Here is a 19,905-nt window from a genome sequence, read left to right as displayed (position 1 = left end):
GTCAATACTTCCACTCCAGATAACACAGCAAAATCAATTTTAAAAAAATGAAAATAGCTGTGATTGGTTTTGGCACAGCGGGACCCGCTTTCAGTCTCTTTGCATCAAAGCGTATGTTGTTGTTGAAATAATATCATCTAATCATCCAACAAAATAGTGGGACACTCCATTGATATTTTCGAAAAATTTCCAATGGCCAAACCAATTGGATCTGGCATTCTCCTCCAACCAACTGGTATGAGAGTAATGAAAGAATTGGGTTTATTGGAATCAGCTCTCGAGTATGGACAAAGAATTGATCGATTGTACGGTCATACGGATCGTCATTTTGGAAAACCATGGAAATTTTCACAACAAGTCCATAAATGTGTTCTAGATTTACAGTATAAATATCTGGGAGAAGGATATTATGGACTGGGAATACATAGAGGCACACTTTTTGAACTTTTATTTAATCAAGTTTCGAATATTCCTAATATTAATGTTAAATGTGGTATGGAAGTTTGTAAGATTGAGGAGAATCAAGATTCGGCAAGATTATACTTTAAAACTCCAGAAGGAAAACATGAATTGTTGGATCAGTATTATGATATGGTAATTATTTCCACTGGAACACATTCCAAATTGGGTAATTTTGAAAATAGATTGGCCAAACCTTATGAATTTGGAAGTTTATGGGGAAATGCAATTGATAACACTGGATACTCCAATGATAGAACCCTCTATCAAAAATACAGAAATGCCAACAAAATGTCAGGATTATTACCAATTGGAAAATGCATTTCATCACCTAAGGATAATCTAGTGAGTATATTTTGGAGTTTGACACAGAAGGATTATATGGAATTCCAAAAATTAAGTAGAGATGGAATTGATTTTATGGAGTGGAAACAATCTTTGGTTGATTTTTGGCCCTCGCTTGAACCATTCATTTCTCAAATTACTTCAAAGGATCAATTGACCTATGCAACTTATAATGATGTTCAAATGTCACCTGATAATTGGGTAACTGATAGAGTTGTAACTATTGGAGATTATTGTCATGGAACCTCACCTCAATTGGGACAAGGATGTTCATTGGCTTTTGTGGATGCTCATGTTTTGAATCAGTGTCTCGAAAAGACGCCTCTCTATTCGAAACAAGCTCAATCCAATTATTCTCTCAAACAAGCTCTGGCCGAGTATAGAGATAAAAGAATGAGCCATGTAATTGGTTATAGATTAGCTTCAAGAATTTTAACACCATTCTTCCAAAGCAACTTTCATTCAGTTTCGTATATGAGAGACATAGTAATGGGTCCATTATGTAATATACAGCCAGCTAGATGGTTCATGCTGAGAACTCTTGCTGGAATTCAATCGGGTTGGTTTGATACTTTTGATGGTAAATTCTTTGATTAATAATCATTTAAAGTCTATAAAAACATTCCTTTTTTATTGTAAGTTATATTGAGTGAATTGCAAATCTAGAAAATTAGTCAAATCTTCTCCAATACAATACGTATGGGGCCAATAAGGACCATCCATAAAGAGCCATTGTGAAAAGTAAGAGGAATGCCTGAATTCCAAGCTCATTCCATCCTTGATATTGTTGGAAAAAGTTTGTCAAGTAAAAACTGCAAACTGTCAAGAAGGAATGATAGAAGAAGTAACTATTATTGAGAGCCTTATCATCCTTAACAAAGTCATGTTCCTCATCTTCCTCTGGCTCTTCACCGTACCATAAAAAGTGGGCCAGGAATTGGAGACCAGTAGTGGAATAAATGGCACTATACATGATTGAGAAGAGAGCAAATACCATGGCCTATTCGAATAAATAACAAATATTTCACTTAATACACAACTAGTAAAACCACTACTTACAGCAATAGTTACAGGATAAGTATTGGAGAATGAGCATTGTTTTTCTGGCATTGGTTTGCTCATTAATACATTGAGAGAAGTGATTGCAATATAGAATGTAATCATACTTCCACTAAATAAGGAGGCATGCTCTGTGAAAAGGGATGAAATTAGTAAAATTAGTGACAATAAGCATGTAAAGGCAGTAACATAAAAATTGAGGAGACATCCAGAATTCTTAAATCCACTATTAAACTATTGTAATGGTCGATAACGATGGTAAATTCTACTTGATACTTACGAAAGAGACACCATAGATGGCAAGTGACAAAATAATAAATACACACGAAATAGAAATCAAACAAGTATCCCATCTCCAATCATCTTCATCATGCCAAGCTCTACTCCAACGGTAAGCAAAATCAATGATAAATATTGTACTCAAAAACAAGTAGAAGAACATGACATATTTTGAAATGTAAACATGAACATTAATCACAAACTCTGGTACAATGAAATATGGAGCTATCAAGCAAATAACAAATAATGGAATCTTGAAACCCAAAAAATACTTGTTCTGGTAATCATTCTTATTTCTATGTTTTGATCCCAAAAGTGGAGAGCACAATAAAGCATGAAATCCAAAAAATAACTATTTAAGTTTGAGAAAAATTAAACTCATTCAAGGATCCTATTAATGTGTGGTCAACTTACTGTCAATGACAAGGATAAAAAGTGTATTATCACTGGAACGTCCTCCTCACCAGCATAAACGCCAGTTTTCTTCAATATTGGATTGAAATATTTCATGTTTGATTGATAAATCAAACTCAATGCAAAGCCAACAATTATAAACAATCCATATTTAATTTTTGTATAAACCACACCATATTTTGGACTGATAATCTTGTAATTTTCATCCAATCCAAATTTGCTCAACATATCCCCAGCAGAATCATTCTCACATTCCTTGCTCTTTTTTTGGAATTCCATCAAGATTTTACGATATTCCAACTCATCCTTGTTAGTATCGGGATCATGCTCCACTACTTTTAATAATCTTCTCTTCATTTCCGAATTTAAATACAACAGCAACAGCAAAAATACAACACTCTAATCAGTTGGTGCGGAAAAGTGTGTTGATGTTTTTTTTAATTGATTAAGTTACGATTTTAATGCAATCCCATGTTTTTTAATTATTTGGCGCCTAAAATTGTTGTGTACATAACTATTAAAAAACCTCAATAAAAGAAGAATTATTTCCAATGGAACATTTTTCAATAGATAAATATGAGGAATTCATGACCTGTTTGCTTAAATTTGATTTGGGTACCAGACAAATAGCACCATCTTCACAGCAGTGAATTTTCCCATTAAGAACTTACTAAACAGAGAAGCCACAACATTTGAACGTTACTCGTAATTTTGAAAATCATCACAAAAAAGAATATGAAAACTGCTCATCTTGGTTCGAGCACGAGTTTTTCTAAGGGCAAAATAATTGTGCTTGGCAATAATTCATCGACACAGAACGGAATAACAGCCCTCAAATCAAAGTTTGCAAATCCCTCTATTTATCGTGATCCATCTTCCCTTCCTTCATTTCAACAAGTTGATAAATCAACAAATGCACAACCTAATACAGAAAATACAGAATCCTCAGAGGATGAAGAGGAAGAAGTAATTTCTTCTTCAAGGTTTCACAATGTACAATCAACTATCAATACTACCAATTCTTCCCTAAATACTACCTTCTCTGGATTTTACCACAAATTAATAGGAAGAGAAAGGAGGAGACCTCAGTGTACACCTCCGATTAGAACTGTTATATCAGTGGGATTCCTCAAAGAACACTTCGAAAATCAAGTAGAATTGGAGAAACAACGTCAAAGTTTTAGTTCATCAAAATCAAATCATCAACCACAGCAGGACGAAATATTGGATACAACAAGCAAGAAACAGGAACAAGAAAAACAGTCAACAAAACCTAAGGTGTCGTGGGAAGACGATCCACCAATTAATAATAATACATCAAGGAGAAATCAAATGAATGATATGAAAAAATCTCAACCCCTTAATGTATTGGAATCCGATTCAAATGGGGATATGGATATTGATAGAAGGCCCTCTATTGGTCCAGTAATGAGATCAGTGTATATTAAAAAGGAATCTCTTATTGCAGATGAAGAATCTACAAGGACAAGATTCCTGGGGGAATTGGATAATAGAAGAAATCTGGACTTGGACTGGAAGAATCGACAAGTATCAGCAAACAAACCAAGAAAATCGAACTTGCCTTTTAAACCAACTACTTCCATTCCAAAACTAAATATCAAGAATGTTTCTTCCAATCAACCAAGTGCACCAGTCTCTGCTCCACTCTACAATTCCCAAACCAACACTGAAGATCTTGCAATTACTTCGCAACCAAAACCAGTTCAAAAACAAGTGGACATACCCAAAGCAAACGAATTTTCATTCCTACAAGGAAACCAAATGTGGATCGAGAGGAAGAGGAGGAACCTGAGGTAACTCATCAGCAAGTAGAGCAGCCAATGAGAGCAGAGAGAAAATCATTTGTACAAAAGAATAATGAGCCACAAATTTTAGACGAGAACTCTATGGAGAAATTTAAACATATTGCCCGGTGGATTGAATACGATTTAGGTATCGAATTCAATTCAAACATTCAATGCGAAAATGATTTGAGGACTGGCTTAAAATTTGCAGAAATAGTTGCTCGAATTGAAGGAGAGGGAAAAATGAAAGGAATTAGCAGACTTCCTCAAACTACTGCGGCCATGCACAATAATTTGGAACGGGTGTTTTCAGTATTAAGGGATAACAAGACAATTGAGCTTCGTTTCTTGTGGTCCACGAAAGAAGTTATTTCAGGAGATTATGACACAATTTGGGGATTATTGAATGACATTTACAATGCTTACTGGAAAAAGACAAGCAAAGTGAAGAGAGCTTCACAAAATAAGAAACGAGAAAATTCAAGGATTCAAGCTCATTCACCAAACTCGTCATTGGAAGAAGAGAGGGAGGATGAGAATGAAGGGTTCTCTATTGAGGACATTAATAGAATGAAAAGAGAATTACTCGAATCATCCCAAGACTACTAATGAAAAATCAAGAAATCCAATCATTGCATTCTATTAAAAATATTATCTTTTCTTGATTTTCCAATTATTTACAAAGAACTTGTTATTGCTCCCAATTCATTGAATGTCGAATAATTATTTATTGTTCAATCAATTTTAGAATTTGATTTTCAAAAAAAATGAGAGCGTCACAATTACCAAGAATTGTCTCCAAAGTTGTGATGAGAGGTGCTCTACCACAATATAAATTCATGAATTTTTCCAAAAGCACTCAAAGTTGCTTTGTTTCATCTACTAATAACAAATATCACACTATTATGAGAGGAATGAACAATAGCACCACACCAATTAGTGAGGAAGTTGAAGCAATAACAAATAGTACTACAGAAACTTCTTTACCAACAACACCAGCTCCTACTATCGGAGATGTTTTTGTTGATGATTTTCTTCTAGAGGAAGTTTCTAAAGAATCATCTATTAATGAATTAAAAACAGCTATATTTGATTCTGCCATTAAACACACCAATACATTTACTCCAAACGTTAAAGTATTAAACGAGATTTTAGAATATGTCAAGAAGAATGGACAAGAAGATGCTTCACCTGAATTACAATCGGAAGTATTTAAACAATTATCAGATTTATGTATCTTTAATCGTAGAGTTTCAGAAGAACATTTATTTGACAATATTAAATCAATCAAACAATTGCCAAGATCATCAGTTTATGGAGTTTTGATGAAGTTTTATGAAGAAAGAGGATGTATCAAGGAAGCATTAGAGATTTTTGAAAATGTTAAGGATAATAATAACGAAAATATTATCCATACAGGAATTACACTTTATGCAAGAATGAAGGATATTGAAAAAGTTGAAGCTCTCTTTTCTAGATTACAAAATCCAAATGGTAGACACTGGTCTTCCCTTGTTTATGCCTATGTCAATGTAGGTATGATGGAAAAAGCTCACGAAATTACTGTCAAATTGCAAGGTTCAAAGCACTTGACAGCCGATATCTTTGCTCCAATTCTTAATCATCACGTTAAAAACAATAATATTGATTTGGCACTTCGTTTCTTCCATGAAATGCCTGATATGGGTATTAAGAGAATGACCTCAACATATACAATTTTAATTTCTGCTGCCTGTAATCAAGATAGAAATGATTTAATTTCATTTTTATTCAGTCATATGAGAAAGGATAAGGTTAAACCTTCAGTTTCCATTTATTCATTCTTATTCTATTATTACTTTAACAAGAACCAATTAGATAAGGTCTATCACTACTATGTTGAATTGTTAAAGGATGGATATGAAATTCCAATCAATTCTTATAGAATTTTATTGATTGCTCTTGCAGATTCAAAAAAGCTTAATGAACTGAAAGAATTGGAAAGAATAATAATAGACAAAACAGGAGGTTCAAATTCTGCCTATCAAATCATTTATGCATACACAATAACTGGTAATCTCAATGAAGCTGAGAGAGTATTTTTCCGATTCCGTGACAAGATTCAAGATGAATCCCTTAGAGAACGTCTTTATAATACCATGTTGGCAACATATTTACGATTTAATCAAGATTGGAAAGCATTTTCATTACTTGAATCATTCCCATTCAGTCCAACATCAAGGACTGTAGAAGTTTTATATCGTGAAGGAGCAAAGGATATTCCATCAGATGTATTTGCAGCTCAATATAAATTCACTGCTAAAAAGTCTTCAAGTACAAACTACACCCATCGTCATCAACACAACAATATGGAATAAACATTTCTCTTTTTATTTCTCTTATAGTTAAAAACCCTACTTCTCAATTTAATGTCAATGTTGAAACCAATTAATGGCGTATTCATAGTGGAAGTTTAGTAGAACTTTGATGTAAAATAAGGAGGAAATTGTAATTGATTATTATTCAACCGTGATTGGTCCTTTCAACCGTACCCAAAGTGTTGATGAAACAAGATTTTTCCACCTTGAAATAGAAGAGTCATAATAATATTCAAAACAAAATACACATCAACATGACACGTCTGAAACTGACACTGTTATTTTCAGTTTTGCTTTTTATTTTACTCTCCTTTACACACCAACAAGAAACCTATAGTAAGTTGTCTAATCATATCAATGGATCTCATCAATAATTTGTTCTAATCATGTCATCGGATTAACATTATATTTCGAATATAACTATATTAACAACAGACTTTGATGAAAATAATAGAATATTTCTGTACTATCCATCATCCGATTCATCAACTACTCGTTTCATCAACTTGAAAAATACCTATCCGATTGGTAGTAAGTGTGGTTGTAGCACTGTTACAGGCACTTCGGATAGATTGGATGTTTCGGGTTGTGTTTTTGATAGTGAAAATTCTTTAACTGTTGTGATTGGAGGTACTGGTTTTTGTAATTTAACAATTGTTAATGGGAGTGAAACAATTTCGAGTGAAATTGATTCATTTGTTGTAATTTCTGACTTGTACATTTCACCTAATGGAAGAGAACTCAGAACAGATATTGCTCAACAATTTGAATTGAAATATTATCCATCAAGTATTTCATTTTCAACATTTTCAATGTTTTTTGACAAAATGTCAAATAGTATCAGATCTTCAATTGCACCAATTTATTCATTTTCCATAACAAAAAGTGCAAATTCTTATCACTTTACAATTCCTGCTTCAGATACACAAAGTATGCTTCAATTGACTTCTTATGATTCTTTAAATAGATACAAAAAAATTGATTTTGAAGTTGTTTTGGATTCAAACTCTGCAAGTCCAACTACAGTTCCTGTAACTGATGGTATTTTATTTTACAATTCAATTTCAGGTGCCAATATTAAGGTTTCACCAACACTAATCCGTTTTAATGAAGTTACAACACTGACCTTTTCAATAGACTCTACATCATCTGGCTACTTATTCTCTCCTACCAATTCATTGACTGTGAAAATTTGTGGAACAATTTTCCAAAGTTCTGAATTATTTAAAGACAGTTCTAGCTCTCAAGTTACAATTGTTTCTGAAACTTTGGTTAAGGCAACAATTACATGCTCAGATAGTGCCTATAAGAATGGAAAAACCAGTGTTGGATATTCACAAGGAGGAGCTGATTCACAATTTGTCAATATGGACCTGAATATTTATGATTTCAATGTACCACCAACTATTAATTATGATGGTACTAGTTTCTGCTCAATTTTTGGACTCAATAATTTCACACTCACCATTCCACAAGAAACCAATTTCTACAGAGAGGTCACTAATAATAGTGTTAGATTGAGTTTATTCGAGTTGGAGGTTAAAAATTCTCCCTACTCATTGGCATGTAATTGGTTGGCAAGTGATGCTAGAATATTATCATGTCCTTGTCCTTCAACTTTTGAGTACTTGTTTACACCTCCTCAGGAATTAAATTTTTATTTGAGAACTCCAACTATGGCAGCAAGTCTTCAAGAGCAGAAATCACTTGGTTCAGGCTCCATTGTTGGTAATCCAAAGATTCTCTATGGGCAGTACTTGACAGCACAAATTAATTCACCTACTGCCATGTACTCCTTCAAGTTTAAAGATGGTCCTGTCTATTCCAATCTGAAAATCAATGTTGTAGATATTGAGGAAATTTATGTACCTTCCCTCTTCAATTATACCTTCTACTTGTCGACCTCAAATATATTGAATAATGCTTTTATCATCTCTTGTTCCTATTCATACATTTCTCAAGCTGGAAAGAATGGAATTTCTTGTGATATGCAAAGTTTTTACCAGGTGCCTAAAATGAATGTTTTGTGTGCATGTACTTTGGCTCAAGCTGATACAATTGCACCTCTTGATTGCTTAGCTAATTGTGACATTCGTGTAGGTATTGCAATTACCAAAGATGAGACTTCTCAGCCAATTGCTTATTGGACTAGTAATAGTTTCTCACTCATGCCACCACTAGTTGTCAAGACAATTTATCCAGATACTATTCTTTTGGATAGTATGAATCAAGTGGCAATTTCCATATTTACCTCTTCCAATAGTTTTGGAAAACCAACTCCAGGCAATACAATTTATTACAAATGGATAGAAATTGATCCTGCTACTGGACAAGAATTAATTGATCAATATGAGGGAACAGCCACCTATGTCAATGCAAAACAATTAGCTCTCTCAACTGTTTCTGCTAATACCATTTCAGCTTCTGGTACATATATTTTGAAATTGTCATTTGATGGTAAATTGGGAACATTTAGTACAGATCATGGAGTGAGAAGATTGAATGTTATTATTCCAAGTGAAATTTCATTAACAAAGTTTGAACAGTACAATCTAGGTGTCAATAATACAGCAATTCCAGCAGGATATTCAGATGATACAATCTCACCTGTTGAATCCAAATTCAGAATTATTGGTACAAACTTCCCAATGTCAGAAACTATCAAGATCAAATTTACTGTAGTAGATCAACAAAACTCAATTAATACCAGATCAATTTTAGCCAAAATGTCAAGAAAGAACTATAGACAACATATCAGAAGTGCCTCTACTAAAATTCAAAAGAGATCAATTCAAGAACAATTGGCTCTTCAAGAAAGTACTGGTTCCATTTCATTCCTTTCTGATTGTTCTGGATTTAGTTCAACAGAAATCAGATGTACCTCTCCAAATGTTTTCACTTCTGGTATCTTGTTACCACTCAAATTCAATGTCAGTATTTCATTTGATGGTTCATTTGGATTTGGTGTTTATAATCCAAAGAAAGATGGTAATGATTATTTGATTACAGTCAGAGAATCTGAAGTACCTGTTATTGTTCAAGCCATTCCAAGTAGAGCACCAATTAATCCAACAGATGATTCTAAAGGTGTTGGATATTTCACTGTTACTCTCAAAGGTATTACCACTGATGTTGTGAGATGTGTGCTTGAGTATTCAATTGATACCAACATTCGTGTAAATTATACTGCTACTTCTGGACTATCTAGTACAGAATTCAGATGTATATGTAATGCAGCTGATTTAAAATCACTTATTGATAGTTACAATGTTAGACCATTCAATTCCAGAATCTCATTCCCAGACAAGACCAATTTCAAAATCTACTTGGAAACAACAACTAATTTGAGAAGTGATGGATTTTTATTTGAATTATTTGAAAATCCAATTGTTGATTCTGTCAGTCCATTAGAAATTGAAGCCAAAGGTGGTGATATGGTAACTGTAAGAGCAAAGTCAACCGGAGCCAAGTTCAGTTCAAGTGAAAAGATTTATTTCAAATTGGGAGATTTTACATCCTCTGAGGAATGTTTATTTTTGGAAGATTATGCAATTAATTGCACAAGTCCTTCACATCCTGATGGATATGCCAAGGTTTCAGTGTCATAGTAAGTAGAGGTTGTTTTTTTCAAATTATTCACACACATTGAATTTCGTACAAAAATATAGCAATAATTATCAATATGCCTATGCTAAAGATCCAATCTTTATTAAAGCTTGTCCAGTTGGTTTCACTGCTGAGGATTATGAAAAATCGTGCACTGAATGTCCAATTGGCCAATATAAACCATTAGAAGGTTTCTTTAGTTGTATTCCTTGTGAAGTTGGAAGTTATAACAATTTGACAGCTCAATCCAAATGTGTTTCATGTGGTGCTTTCAAAACCACCCTCTCTGCAGGATCAAGCTCTCAATTCAATTGTGACTGTGAAAAGGGCTATTACAGAAGAAATGATAGTGATATTCTAACTGCTGAATGTTGGCCATGCCCAACTGGAGCAACATGTGAAGGTGGCTCCTCTCTTCCAAAACCATTACCTGGCTATTGGTGGGATGCAGAGACAACCAAAATTCAGAATGGAAAAATTGTCATTGTAAAATGTGATGAACCAAATGCAGAATTGAGATGTCCTGGTAATTTAACTTTGGCAGGTAGATGTGCTACAGGTTATTCTGGTATCAAATGCGTTTCATGTGTTACTGGATTGTATTTTAAGAGTGGTGACATTTGTAAGGAGTGTAATACTGATGTTCAATTGCGTTTCTTGATTGTTGTTGCAGTTGTAATTATTATTGCTTTGGTTTTGTTCAAGTTTGCTCAATTGAAGGTTTCTCACTTGTCTAGTGCTAGTATTGCTATCAGCTATTTCCAAATTATTGCCGTTTTTACAGTGTATAATTTTGAATGGCCTGACAGTTTACAACAGGCATTTGACACTTTGAAATTTTTCAATCTTAATCTTGATATTTGTAAGTATCATTATCTTAATTGTTTAACCTAAGAAAATAATTCAATTGAATAATATCAGTCGTTCCAGAATGTATTGAGATTATTACATATGGACTCAAGTGGGGTCTTACCATTGCCATGCCTGTATTCATCTCAGTGTTACTGATTATTGTATTTGGTTTGGAATGCTTAAGAACTGTTACTCTTTCCAAATTGCCGTTCATAGCTGCCATAAGAAAACATCCAAAGGTTGTCGAATGGTTCAACATTGAACATAAGAATATTTTCATTAAAATTATGAAGGGAATTAGAAGAGACATTTTGAGATACTTCCTTACTCCAAGATCCAAGAGAGAAATTATTGCCTATGGTGACAAATTTATTCACACTTTCATTGTGGTGATTAGTTTTAGTTATGTCTTTGTTATTACAAAGGCAGCTGAAATATTTGATTGTAGAGAGGTTTTGGATCAGGGTGTCAAGAGATTTTATGTGAGTGCTGACACCACTCTTTATTGTTTTGAGAATACTTGGTGGGTCTACTTTTCATTTGCCTTATTGACATTCATCTTCTTTGGATTGGGAACTATTGCCCTATTTGCTTACATTATTTGGAAGAAGAACGATGCTACCAAGAGTTACAAATTTTATGCAAGATTCCGTTTCTTGTTCGTTCGTTTCAGAAATGGAAGATTGTTCTGGGAAATTATTGTAATTTTGAGAAAGTTAGCCATCTCTGCAGCCATCATCTTCTTCTCCACATGGCCAATTATTGTCATTCTCTTCACCATGTTTGTGATTTTCATTTCATTCATTTTGCAAACCCATCACGTTCCATACAGAAGAGTATTCCACAATGTTATGGAGTATATTGTCCTCTTGTCAACTGAGTTTTTACTCTTCTCTGGATTGCTCTTCTATGTCAATGAGTTCCCAGACGAAGCAACAGGCTCAGCACTTGGTTATTTGTGTATTATATCTGTTATAATCAGTTCTGCAGCTATTATTTTACTTATTGCTCTCGACTTTTTATCTCAATATTTGGCAGATAGAAGAATCAAGAAGCAACTCGCTGAAAAGCAAAAGAATCAAAAGGCCATATTGTCTGCTGGTGTCAATAATTCATTCCTCTCCTCCAATGATATTGAACTCAAAGAAGAAAACTCCAAATCTCAAACTACTCAAGTAGAGCTCACCGAAAAGTCGGCCACAACTATAGTTGACATTCCATCTGAAACACCAGTTCCACAAACAACCACAAAAGCTCCACTCAAAATCAGACTCAAGAAAGGAATGGTTAAATTATGGGAACGTTTCGTTAAATATTTGAAGAAGATTGAAGGAGAATCTTTGGATGTTGACTTGGACGAATATGATGATAATAGATTATGGGATGTGGAATTAATGGATCGTGGTTTACCAATTCCAGTCGAGCCAACCTTTGTTGATTCAAATGGAAATCTCAGTAAGAAGGAAGAAGACTCCAATTCTTCAAGCTCCAAGCAGAAGAGTGATAAGGCAGTAGTTTTCGTCGATGAAAATGAAATTAAATTGGAATCTGATGTCTCTTCATCAAGTCAATCACTACCAACCAGAGCAGTCGATCCAAGAACCTTTAGTAGACTAGTTGGTCGTTCAGAATCTGATATTTCCCTCCAAAGTGGTAGCAGTCAACAAAATCTATTACAATAATATAACGCCCTATTACTCAGTCAACCCATCACCAATCATCACAATTATAATACGACAAGAAAATTGCATGGGTAGTGCAACAAGCAAATGTAATCCACCTCCACCATCAGCCTATGACTACACATGGGTATCACTCATCTGTGCCATTTCAATCGTGCACCTCTCTCAGCATGTTCTTCTTTTGCTTCAATTTAATGTGATGAAAGCATTTTCAAAATGCACCACCAAAATAAAACTTTAAAAAAAACTTTTCAAACTTGTTATTCGCAACAGACCATTTAGCGATTTTTGAGTAGCAGCGAAAAGGTTTCATACAAATTTTTCCAAATCACACCCAAAGAAAACTTCAAGTTTAATTTTATTTTTAACTCACCAGTTCCCACCACCACTTTGATTAAGTAAAATAATAATACATTGTATTATTCATCATCACACAATATATATTAAAGAAAAATGTCAGAGACTAAAGATCCCATACCATCAACAACAGAGAGTGTTAATGGTGCCACTACTACTACAAAAGCTTCTTCTTCTTCTGGTACAGAACATAAACAAGTTATCAATTTAGAGCAAGATAAGGAATTAATTGAAGAAAAATCACTTTTGGCATCTAATGAAATATTATCCAAGGAAAGTGATGATGGAAATGTAGAATACAAATGGAAGTTAGTAGGATTGTCAGAAGATAGATTTAAACATCTTGTTACCCAAATGTCCTATCGTTTATCTGAAGGACAAGGTGAAGCCATCTATGAAATAGGAATCAACGATGATGGCTATCCATTGGGATTAGTTGAGGAAGAATACAGAGAAACACTAGGAAATATTGAAAAGATGGCCATCGAGTTACAAGCCACTGTTTCAGTTATTTGTGAAAAGCAAGTATCCTCCGAAGGTAAAAAGAATAAGAAGCAAGCTGCTACTATAACCAATCCAGAAGAAAAGAGATGGGTTGCTGAAGTGCTTGTAAGAAGATTCGGAGAAGAAGAATATTTGAATGTAAATATTGCAGTTTGTGGTAATGTTGACTCTGGAAAATCAACACTTATTGGTGTGCTGACACATGGACAACTTGACAATGGTAGAGGATTAGCTCGTTCTAATGTTTTTGTCCACAAGCACGAATTGACAACAGGAAGAACTTCTAGTATCAGTCATCAAATTATGGGATTTGATTCTAAAGGTGACACTGTAAATTACTCAAACTTACAGTCTCCTTCATGGAAAGATATTATTGATAAGTCATCAAAAGTTTGTACATTTATTGACCTTGCTGGACACGAAAAGTACTTGAAAACAACCGTTTTTGGTATGACAACAGGACCAGATTATGCTCTCCTATGTGTTGGTAGTAACATGGGTGTCACAAAGGTAAGTTTTTAAAATTATTTTTGAATGCTAACAATGACTATAGATGACCAAGGAACATATCGGATTGTGTCTGGCTCTCAAGATTCCAATGTTTTTCTGCATTACTAAGGTTGACATTTGTCCAGAAAATATTCTCAAACAAACTATTGAAACCATTCACAAAATTCTTAAACTTCCTGGAGTTAGAAAGTTACCATATCATGTCAAGAATGATGACGATGTTCTGACTTGTGCCAAAAATTTAGCAAGTGACAGAATTTGTCCAATGTTCTTGATGAGTTCAGTAACTGGTGAAAATCTGCAACTCTTGCATAAGTTCCTCAATCTGTTACCAATTAGAAAAGATTGGGAATCATTAATTGACAAACCAGCACAATATGTCATTGATCAAACCTTCTTTGTCAGTGGTGTTGGTACAGTTGTTTCTGGTATTGTACAAAGTGGAAGTATTTCTGTAAATGACAAACTAATGCTAGGACCAGATAGCAACGGACATTTCAGAAGTGTCGTAATTAAGAGTATTCATTGTAAGAGAGTCAACGTGAAAAGAGTTCATGCTGGTCAACAAGCAAGTTTTGCATTGAAAAAAGAAAGACGTTCCGGAATTAGAAAGGGAATGGTTATTGTAGACGAAGAAGAACCAAAAGCTGTTTGGGAATTTGAAGCTGATATTCTCGTATTGTATCATAGTACCACTATTAAGGAAAATTATCAACCAGTTATACATTGTAATTGTATTAGACAATCTGCTAAACTTGTAAAGATTAACGATAATGAATCTCTAAGAACAGGTGAAAAGGCTAAAGTCAAATTTAGATTCCTGTTCAGACCTGAATATCTCAGAGTTGGTGAACGATTAATCTTCCGTGAAGGAACAACAAAGGGACTTGGTGTGATATCACAAGTTTTCAAATAAATTATTATCTTTCAAAGTAAGTTGAACAATTAAATAAGGACCTGTTTGCTTTCCCAACTCAACATATCTTCCAGACTTCCCAACATTGTTATTTTTGGGTTGGGAATTGCAAAATGGAAGAAAACACAACAAGAAAAAATGTTATCACAAGGAACCAAGTACAAAGCCTATAACTCTGACAAGAAGCCACACAACCAACATCATAAGAAAACAAATCAATTCTCCTCAAATTCACCTAGCCAACCCTTGTCCCAAATTCCAGTTGTTGATTATTTTAATTTGGGAAAGGGAAAGGATGTAATCAACATGTTCCCAATTGAATTGAAAGCACACTTCAATTTATCAGTACCATGTTAACATTAGTCCGCAAATTGAAAACAAATACCTTGCTAATAGGATTGTAAAGCAGGCTTTAAGTGACTTTCTAATTGACTTCTTACAGAGTGGGTCAATTTTATACTCTCTCAACTCAATTCTTCCACCTCAAAAGAAACACTTAGAAAAGACGTGTTCTATTGGAAATATTGTGTACACTGTTTCAATCACGCTGGCAACAACCATTACTGTTTCAAATTCTGGAAAGGACTTTGTACAATTCGTCAACTCTGTCCTTAAGAACGCTCAAGCCAAGTTGAATCTAACAAGAATTGGAAGAAACTTTTACAATGAAGAGACCAAAACAACTATTCATGATTGTGGGCTTCAAATATTGGGAGGAACTCTAAGCTCAACCTGTACCACCTCTAAAGGCCTTGCTCTCCTAGTTGAGCCAATTTATAAAACTATGAGAACAGATACTGTTTTAAGCCAAATGAAAAAGATTATTGAACAGTTTGGAGAACGTTCTGCCCAAACGAAAATCAAGAGAGAATTTGGAAATTCTATTGTTTACTTGACTTACAGAAAGAAAACTATTTATATTGAAAGTGTTGAATTTGATATGAGTCCTGTGTCAACATTCAATTTTCAAGGAAAGGAAATTACATTCGCAGAATATTACAATACACAATATGGTGAAGACGTTGATTTGAAACAACCCTTACTTAAACATATTAACAAGAGGAATGGAAAGGTTGAATACTATATTCCTTCGTTGTGTCTATTGACAGGAATAAGTCAGGATATGAGAAGTAATTTTACCACAATGCAGAAAATTGCCTCTGTCACTAAAAAACCACCAAATGACAGAATTAGAGAAACTTTAAACAATCAACGCGAATGTTTGGAACATTCAGAGTTCAAATTAGAGCTGGATAAGTAGGGTATATCTATTGTCCCAAAAATGATTCAAGTGCAAACGGAATCACTTGAAGATTGTTCCATTAAAATTGGAGGAAAAGTTAAAATTGAAAAAGAAAGAGGAATGTTCAAAATTGAAAATAATAGTAACATGTTCGAATGCAAATCTCTTGAACGCGTATTGGTTCTTCATCAAGGTACAAAATCAAAAGATTTGGTTGACTTTTGCAACAAGTTGCAACAGTTTTGTTCTCAAATGAATTTAGAAACATCCAATATGAACTATGTCTTTCAACAATATGTTCCTCATGTTTCAAAAAAAGATCTCACTGATACTATTAGAAATTCTTACCCAATCTCATTCATTCTCATGATAACTAAAAACAAAACAAGTACCGAATACCATACCTTGAAAGAAAAAACCATTGTAGATATGGGAATTCCTAGCCAATGCATTACTGAGAGGAACATTGCTATCTCTGAAAAAAAATCATCTATTTTGAAGAATATCACAATTGAAATGAATGCTAAACTTGGAGGAATTCCTTGGATGACATCAATTCCAATGAAACCACATACCATGATTGTCGGAATGGATGTTAATCATTCAGGTGAAGTTTACCATCGAAGTAAATCCTCTCTCGTTGGTTTCGTATCATCCTACGATTCAAAGGTATGCGCATACTATTCTCAAATCCAAGTCCAGAAGCCAGGAGTTGAGTTGGTTGAAAATATCAAAAATCTAATGAGGAATGCAATTGAGAATTTCATGAATGAGAACAAAACTTCTCCAACACATATTATTTTCTATAGAGATGGTGTAGGTTCAGGGCAAGAAGATCACATTTACAATCAGGAGATATTAGCCATCCAACAAGTTTGCAAAGAATACAACTCTATTCCACTCAATTTCATTCTTGTACTTAAACGAATCAATAATAGAATATATGCTGGGCTAAATGGAAACAATTTTGGTAATTTGAAACCAGGAACAGTTCTAGATGGTGATATTCTGACATCAGATCCAAACGAAATGTCATTCTTTCTTCAATCTCATCATGTTGATTCGTTTCAGGGAACAGCAACTCCAACAAGGTATAAGGTTTTGGAAAATGGGAGTGGATTTAATAAGGTATTCTATCAGAATATATCGTACCAATTGTGTCACTTGTATTATAATCGTTTGGGAATTTCGAGTGTTCCTGTACCTTGTATATTAGCTCACAAGGTAGCATTTTTACATGGTCAATCGAACATTTCTAAAAGTCCTCACAAAAATCTCAACAAGAAACAATATTACTTGTAGTTACAATAGAAAATATGAGAATATTATTGTTGGAAGCGAACGATGGTTTGATAATAAAATTTTGAACTCCCGCCATTTGTATTCAATTTAAATTCCCTCCAAAAATTTACAAATGCCGCTTAAAATTTTAAATAAAAATAAAAAAATGGGCGAAAACCCTCACCAAGTCACCCACGAACACCATCACTTTTATCATGGTGGAAAGAAGGTGGCCTCAACAAGTGTTAGAGTAACGGACCAAGGTGTAATTGAGGATGTTAAGGTAATGGAACACAATCCTGCATCAAAAGTTGTTTCTTTTATAGACTCTAAATACAGCAATTATAATAGCGAACGACTTTCAAAATTAAAATCAAAATTAAATACATTAACCTCTTCATTGGAGAGTTCAACAAAATCCAGTGGTAGTAGTGGTTCGAATTCTAAGGATGAAGACAAACTCAAAAAGAAAATCAAACAACAAAAGAAGGAAATTGAGGGTCTAACTCGCGAATTGAAAGATCTCCAAAGTACTGCTTCAAGGAGCATTGCAAGTCATCAATCGCCTTTGCTGTTATCACCAAAGGAGGGTAAGTAATATATTATTTCATTAGAGTAGAATTCTAACTTTCATATCAGAAGAACCTTTGGTTTCCGAAGACTATACCTTGTATACAATCAAAAGATATTTGACTGTTTTAAAACAAGGCTCTTATGGAAACTCTGCGACTGATCAAAAGAACTTTTTAGAAACTTTGAATTACTTAGAATCCAAACTCGATAAAATAGTTTCAGATAAGAATTCACAAATAGAAAAACATATTACAGACAAGATCGATGCCGAAAGAAAAAGTAAAATTCTAGAAAGCGAAAGAGATTTTGCAAAGAGAGAGCTGGAACAAAAAGAATCTGAACTAGAGAATGTATCAAAAGAAAAGGATAGAGTATCAAAGACACTCTTTTCGGCAGAAGAGGATATAGTAAGACTTCAAAAAGCAATTGAGCAAATGACCAAGAATCAGGAAGAAGATACCGAAATTACTCAAAAGATGATTGAGAAAATTATTGAAAAGGAAAGAAGTAGAATTAGAAAAAAAATGTCTGGAGAATATCAAAAAGAAATTGATGATCTTAAGAATCATATTACACAACTGGGAGCTCAAATTCAGCGATTGAAAGAAACTCACGATGCAAGGGAAAAAGAGATTATGGAATCTAAGGAAGAGGCTGCTCTTTTCAGAATCAAAAGTGCTGACGTGGAGAAGTTGAAGCAATTGTTAAAGGAATCGATAGAAAGAGAGAGAAAATTAGAGGAAAATCTAGGAAACACTATTAATATGAACCAATCCCTGACCAAGGAGCTTGATTTGAGCAAGAAAGTCCTACACGAAATAGAGTTATCAATTCACGATAGCACCTATTTGGAAAAGAGTTCTTTATTCAAGCAAAAGATTGGAACATTATCACCAAGCTCACAATCTTTGAAATTTAAAGCAATAGTTGATATGTGCGATGAATTAGCCAAGTTGAATTCAAACTTGAGAGAAAAGGTAAAGACAACACAGGCCAATAATGACTTGCTCTCTCAAGAACTGTTACAACTCCACAAGGTCAAGTTGGAAACTTCTTCTAGCCAAAAATTGTATCAAAAAGAGAAGGAAATTCTTGCTGCTGAAGTGGAAGAAATCAAAGAAAATTTTAAAGAATCTGTAAGAAAGGCTCAACAAGAGTCTGAAAGTTTATCCAAAGTGATCCAAGAAAAGCAATCTGTTATTGAAAAGTATAAGGAAATAATTGAATCAAAGGGAAATAATGTTGAGAGCTTGGAGCAAGAAAATAGAGACAGAAATGACAAGCTTAAACAATTTAAGAAAGAAGTTGAAGAAAAACAACAAGAATACGAGGAATTGTCAAAAGAGCATAGAGATTTAGGAATTAAATGCACTAAATTGCTCAGAGAAATTGAGGAATTGAAGGAAGAAGATGAATCCAAATCCTCATTAATTACTCAACTTAAATCTCAAATAGAAAGGTTGACATCTGAAAACCATAACACTATTTCAAGAATTGAAGAATTAGAACTTGTGTTAGAGAATGTAAAGGGAAAGAAAGAAAAAGATACTTCAACATTCTCCTTACAACTTACAGAATGGCAAGAAAGATTGAAGGAGAAGGAGGAAGAAATTGAAAGATGTATGGAAAACCTCTCAACTCTAGAAAGATCAAAGAGAGCTGT

The 19,905-nt window shown here is 33.9% G+C and overlaps 10 protein-coding genes across 10 annotated transcripts; 9 read left to right on the top strand and 1 right to left on the bottom strand.

Moving 5' to 3' along the window:
• Window positions 1-192: 192 nt before the first annotated feature.
• NAEGRDRAFT_46205 (uncharacterized protein) lies at window positions 193-1,401 on the top strand (the record flags this gene model as incomplete). The annotated part of the gene is made up of 1 exon (XM_002681790.1): window positions 193-1,401. The coding sequence occupies one exon, from the start codon at window positions 193-195 to the stop codon at window positions 1,399-1,401; it is 1,209 nt and encodes a 402-aa protein (XP_002681836.1).
• A 73-nt stretch (window positions 1,402-1,474) lies between these two features.
• Window positions 1,475-2,913, bottom strand: NAEGRDRAFT_63058 (uncharacterized protein; the record flags this gene model as incomplete). Its single annotated transcript, XM_002681623.1, has 4 exons — window positions 1,475-1,804; window positions 1,864-2,097; window positions 2,144-2,494; window positions 2,557-2,913. 4 exons carry the CDS (start codon window positions 2,911-2,913, stop codon window positions 1,475-1,477), a joined length of 1,272 nt encoding a protein of 423 aa, XP_002681669.1.
• A 378-nt stretch (window positions 2,914-3,291) lies between these two features.
• On the top strand, window positions 3,292-4,374 carry NAEGRDRAFT_63057 (uncharacterized protein; the record flags this gene model as incomplete). The annotated part of the gene is made up of 1 exon (XM_002681789.1): window positions 3,292-4,374. One exon carries the CDS (start codon window positions 3,292-3,294, stop codon window positions 4,372-4,374), a length of 1,083 nt encoding a protein of 360 aa, XP_002681835.1.
• Window positions 4,375-4,604: 230 nt separating this feature from the next.
• Window positions 4,605-4,970, top strand: NAEGRDRAFT_63056 (uncharacterized protein; the record flags this gene model as incomplete). Its single annotated transcript, XM_002681788.1, has 1 exon — window positions 4,605-4,970. The coding sequence occupies one exon, from the start codon at window positions 4,605-4,607 to the stop codon at window positions 4,968-4,970; it is 366 nt and encodes a 121-aa protein (XP_002681834.1).
• A 158-nt stretch (window positions 4,971-5,128) lies between these two features.
• NAEGRDRAFT_63055 (uncharacterized protein) lies at window positions 5,129-6,718 on the top strand (the record flags this gene model as incomplete). Its single annotated transcript, XM_002681787.1, has 1 exon — window positions 5,129-6,718. One exon carries the CDS (start codon window positions 5,129-5,131, stop codon window positions 6,716-6,718), a length of 1,590 nt encoding a protein of 529 aa, XP_002681833.1.
• A 254-nt stretch (window positions 6,719-6,972) lies between these two features.
• NAEGRDRAFT_78311 (putative extracellular nuclease) lies at window positions 6,973-13,114 on the top strand (the record flags this gene model as incomplete). The annotated part of the gene is made up of 4 exons (XM_002681786.1): window positions 6,973-7,054; window positions 7,154-10,325; window positions 10,387-11,186; window positions 11,246-13,114. 4 exons carry the CDS (start codon window positions 6,973-6,975, stop codon window positions 12,856-12,858), a joined length of 5,667 nt encoding a protein of 1,888 aa, XP_002681832.1. The 3' UTR covers window positions 12,859-13,114.
• Window positions 13,115-13,123: 9 nt separating this feature from the next.
• Window positions 13,124-15,176, top strand: NAEGRDRAFT_35272 (GTP-binding elongation factor Tu). The gene is made up of 2 exons (XM_002681785.1): window positions 13,124-14,229; window positions 14,273-15,176. Exons 1-2 carry the CDS (start codon window positions 13,312-13,314, stop codon window positions 15,143-15,145), a joined length of 1,791 nt encoding a protein of 596 aa, XP_002681831.1. The 5' UTR covers window positions 13,124-13,311; the 3' UTR covers window positions 15,146-15,176.
• A 258-nt stretch (window positions 15,177-15,434) lies between these two features.
• NAEGRDRAFT_78309 (uncharacterized protein) lies at window positions 15,435-16,494 on the top strand. Its single transcript, XM_002681784.1, has one exon. The coding sequence runs from the start codon at window positions 15,930-15,932 to the stop codon at window positions 16,404-16,406; it is 477 nt and encodes a 158-aa protein (XP_002681830.1). The 5' UTR covers window positions 15,435-15,929; the 3' UTR covers window positions 16,407-16,494.
• Window positions 16,495-16,661: 167 nt separating this feature from the next.
• On the top strand, window positions 16,662-17,690 carry NAEGRDRAFT_63051 (uncharacterized protein; the record flags this gene model as incomplete). The annotated part of the gene is made up of 1 exon (XM_002681783.1): window positions 16,662-17,690. One exon carries the CDS (start codon window positions 16,662-16,664, stop codon window positions 17,688-17,690), a length of 1,029 nt encoding a protein of 342 aa, XP_002681829.1.
• A 145-nt stretch (window positions 17,691-17,835) lies between these two features.
• Window positions 17,836-19,835, top strand: NAEGRDRAFT_46201 (uncharacterized protein; the record flags this gene model as incomplete). Its single annotated transcript, XM_002681782.1, has 3 exons — window positions 17,836-18,259; window positions 18,309-19,765; window positions 19,818-19,835. 3 exons carry the CDS (start codon window positions 17,836-17,838, stop codon window positions 19,833-19,835), a joined length of 1,899 nt encoding a protein of 632 aa, XP_002681828.1.
• Between the last annotated feature and the right edge of the window lie 70 nt (window positions 19,836-19,905).

Source organism: Naegleria gruberi (genome assembly GCF_000004985.1).
Source record: "Naegleria gruberi genomic scaffold NAEGRscaffold_5, whole genome shotgun sequence".
Classification (NCBI taxonomy): Eukaryota; Heterolobosea; class Eutetramitea; order Acrasida; family Naegleriidae; genus Naegleria; species Naegleria gruberi.
The sequence above is the reverse complement of the archived record's forward strand: the minus strand, read 5'-3'. Positions and strand labels throughout refer to the sequence as shown.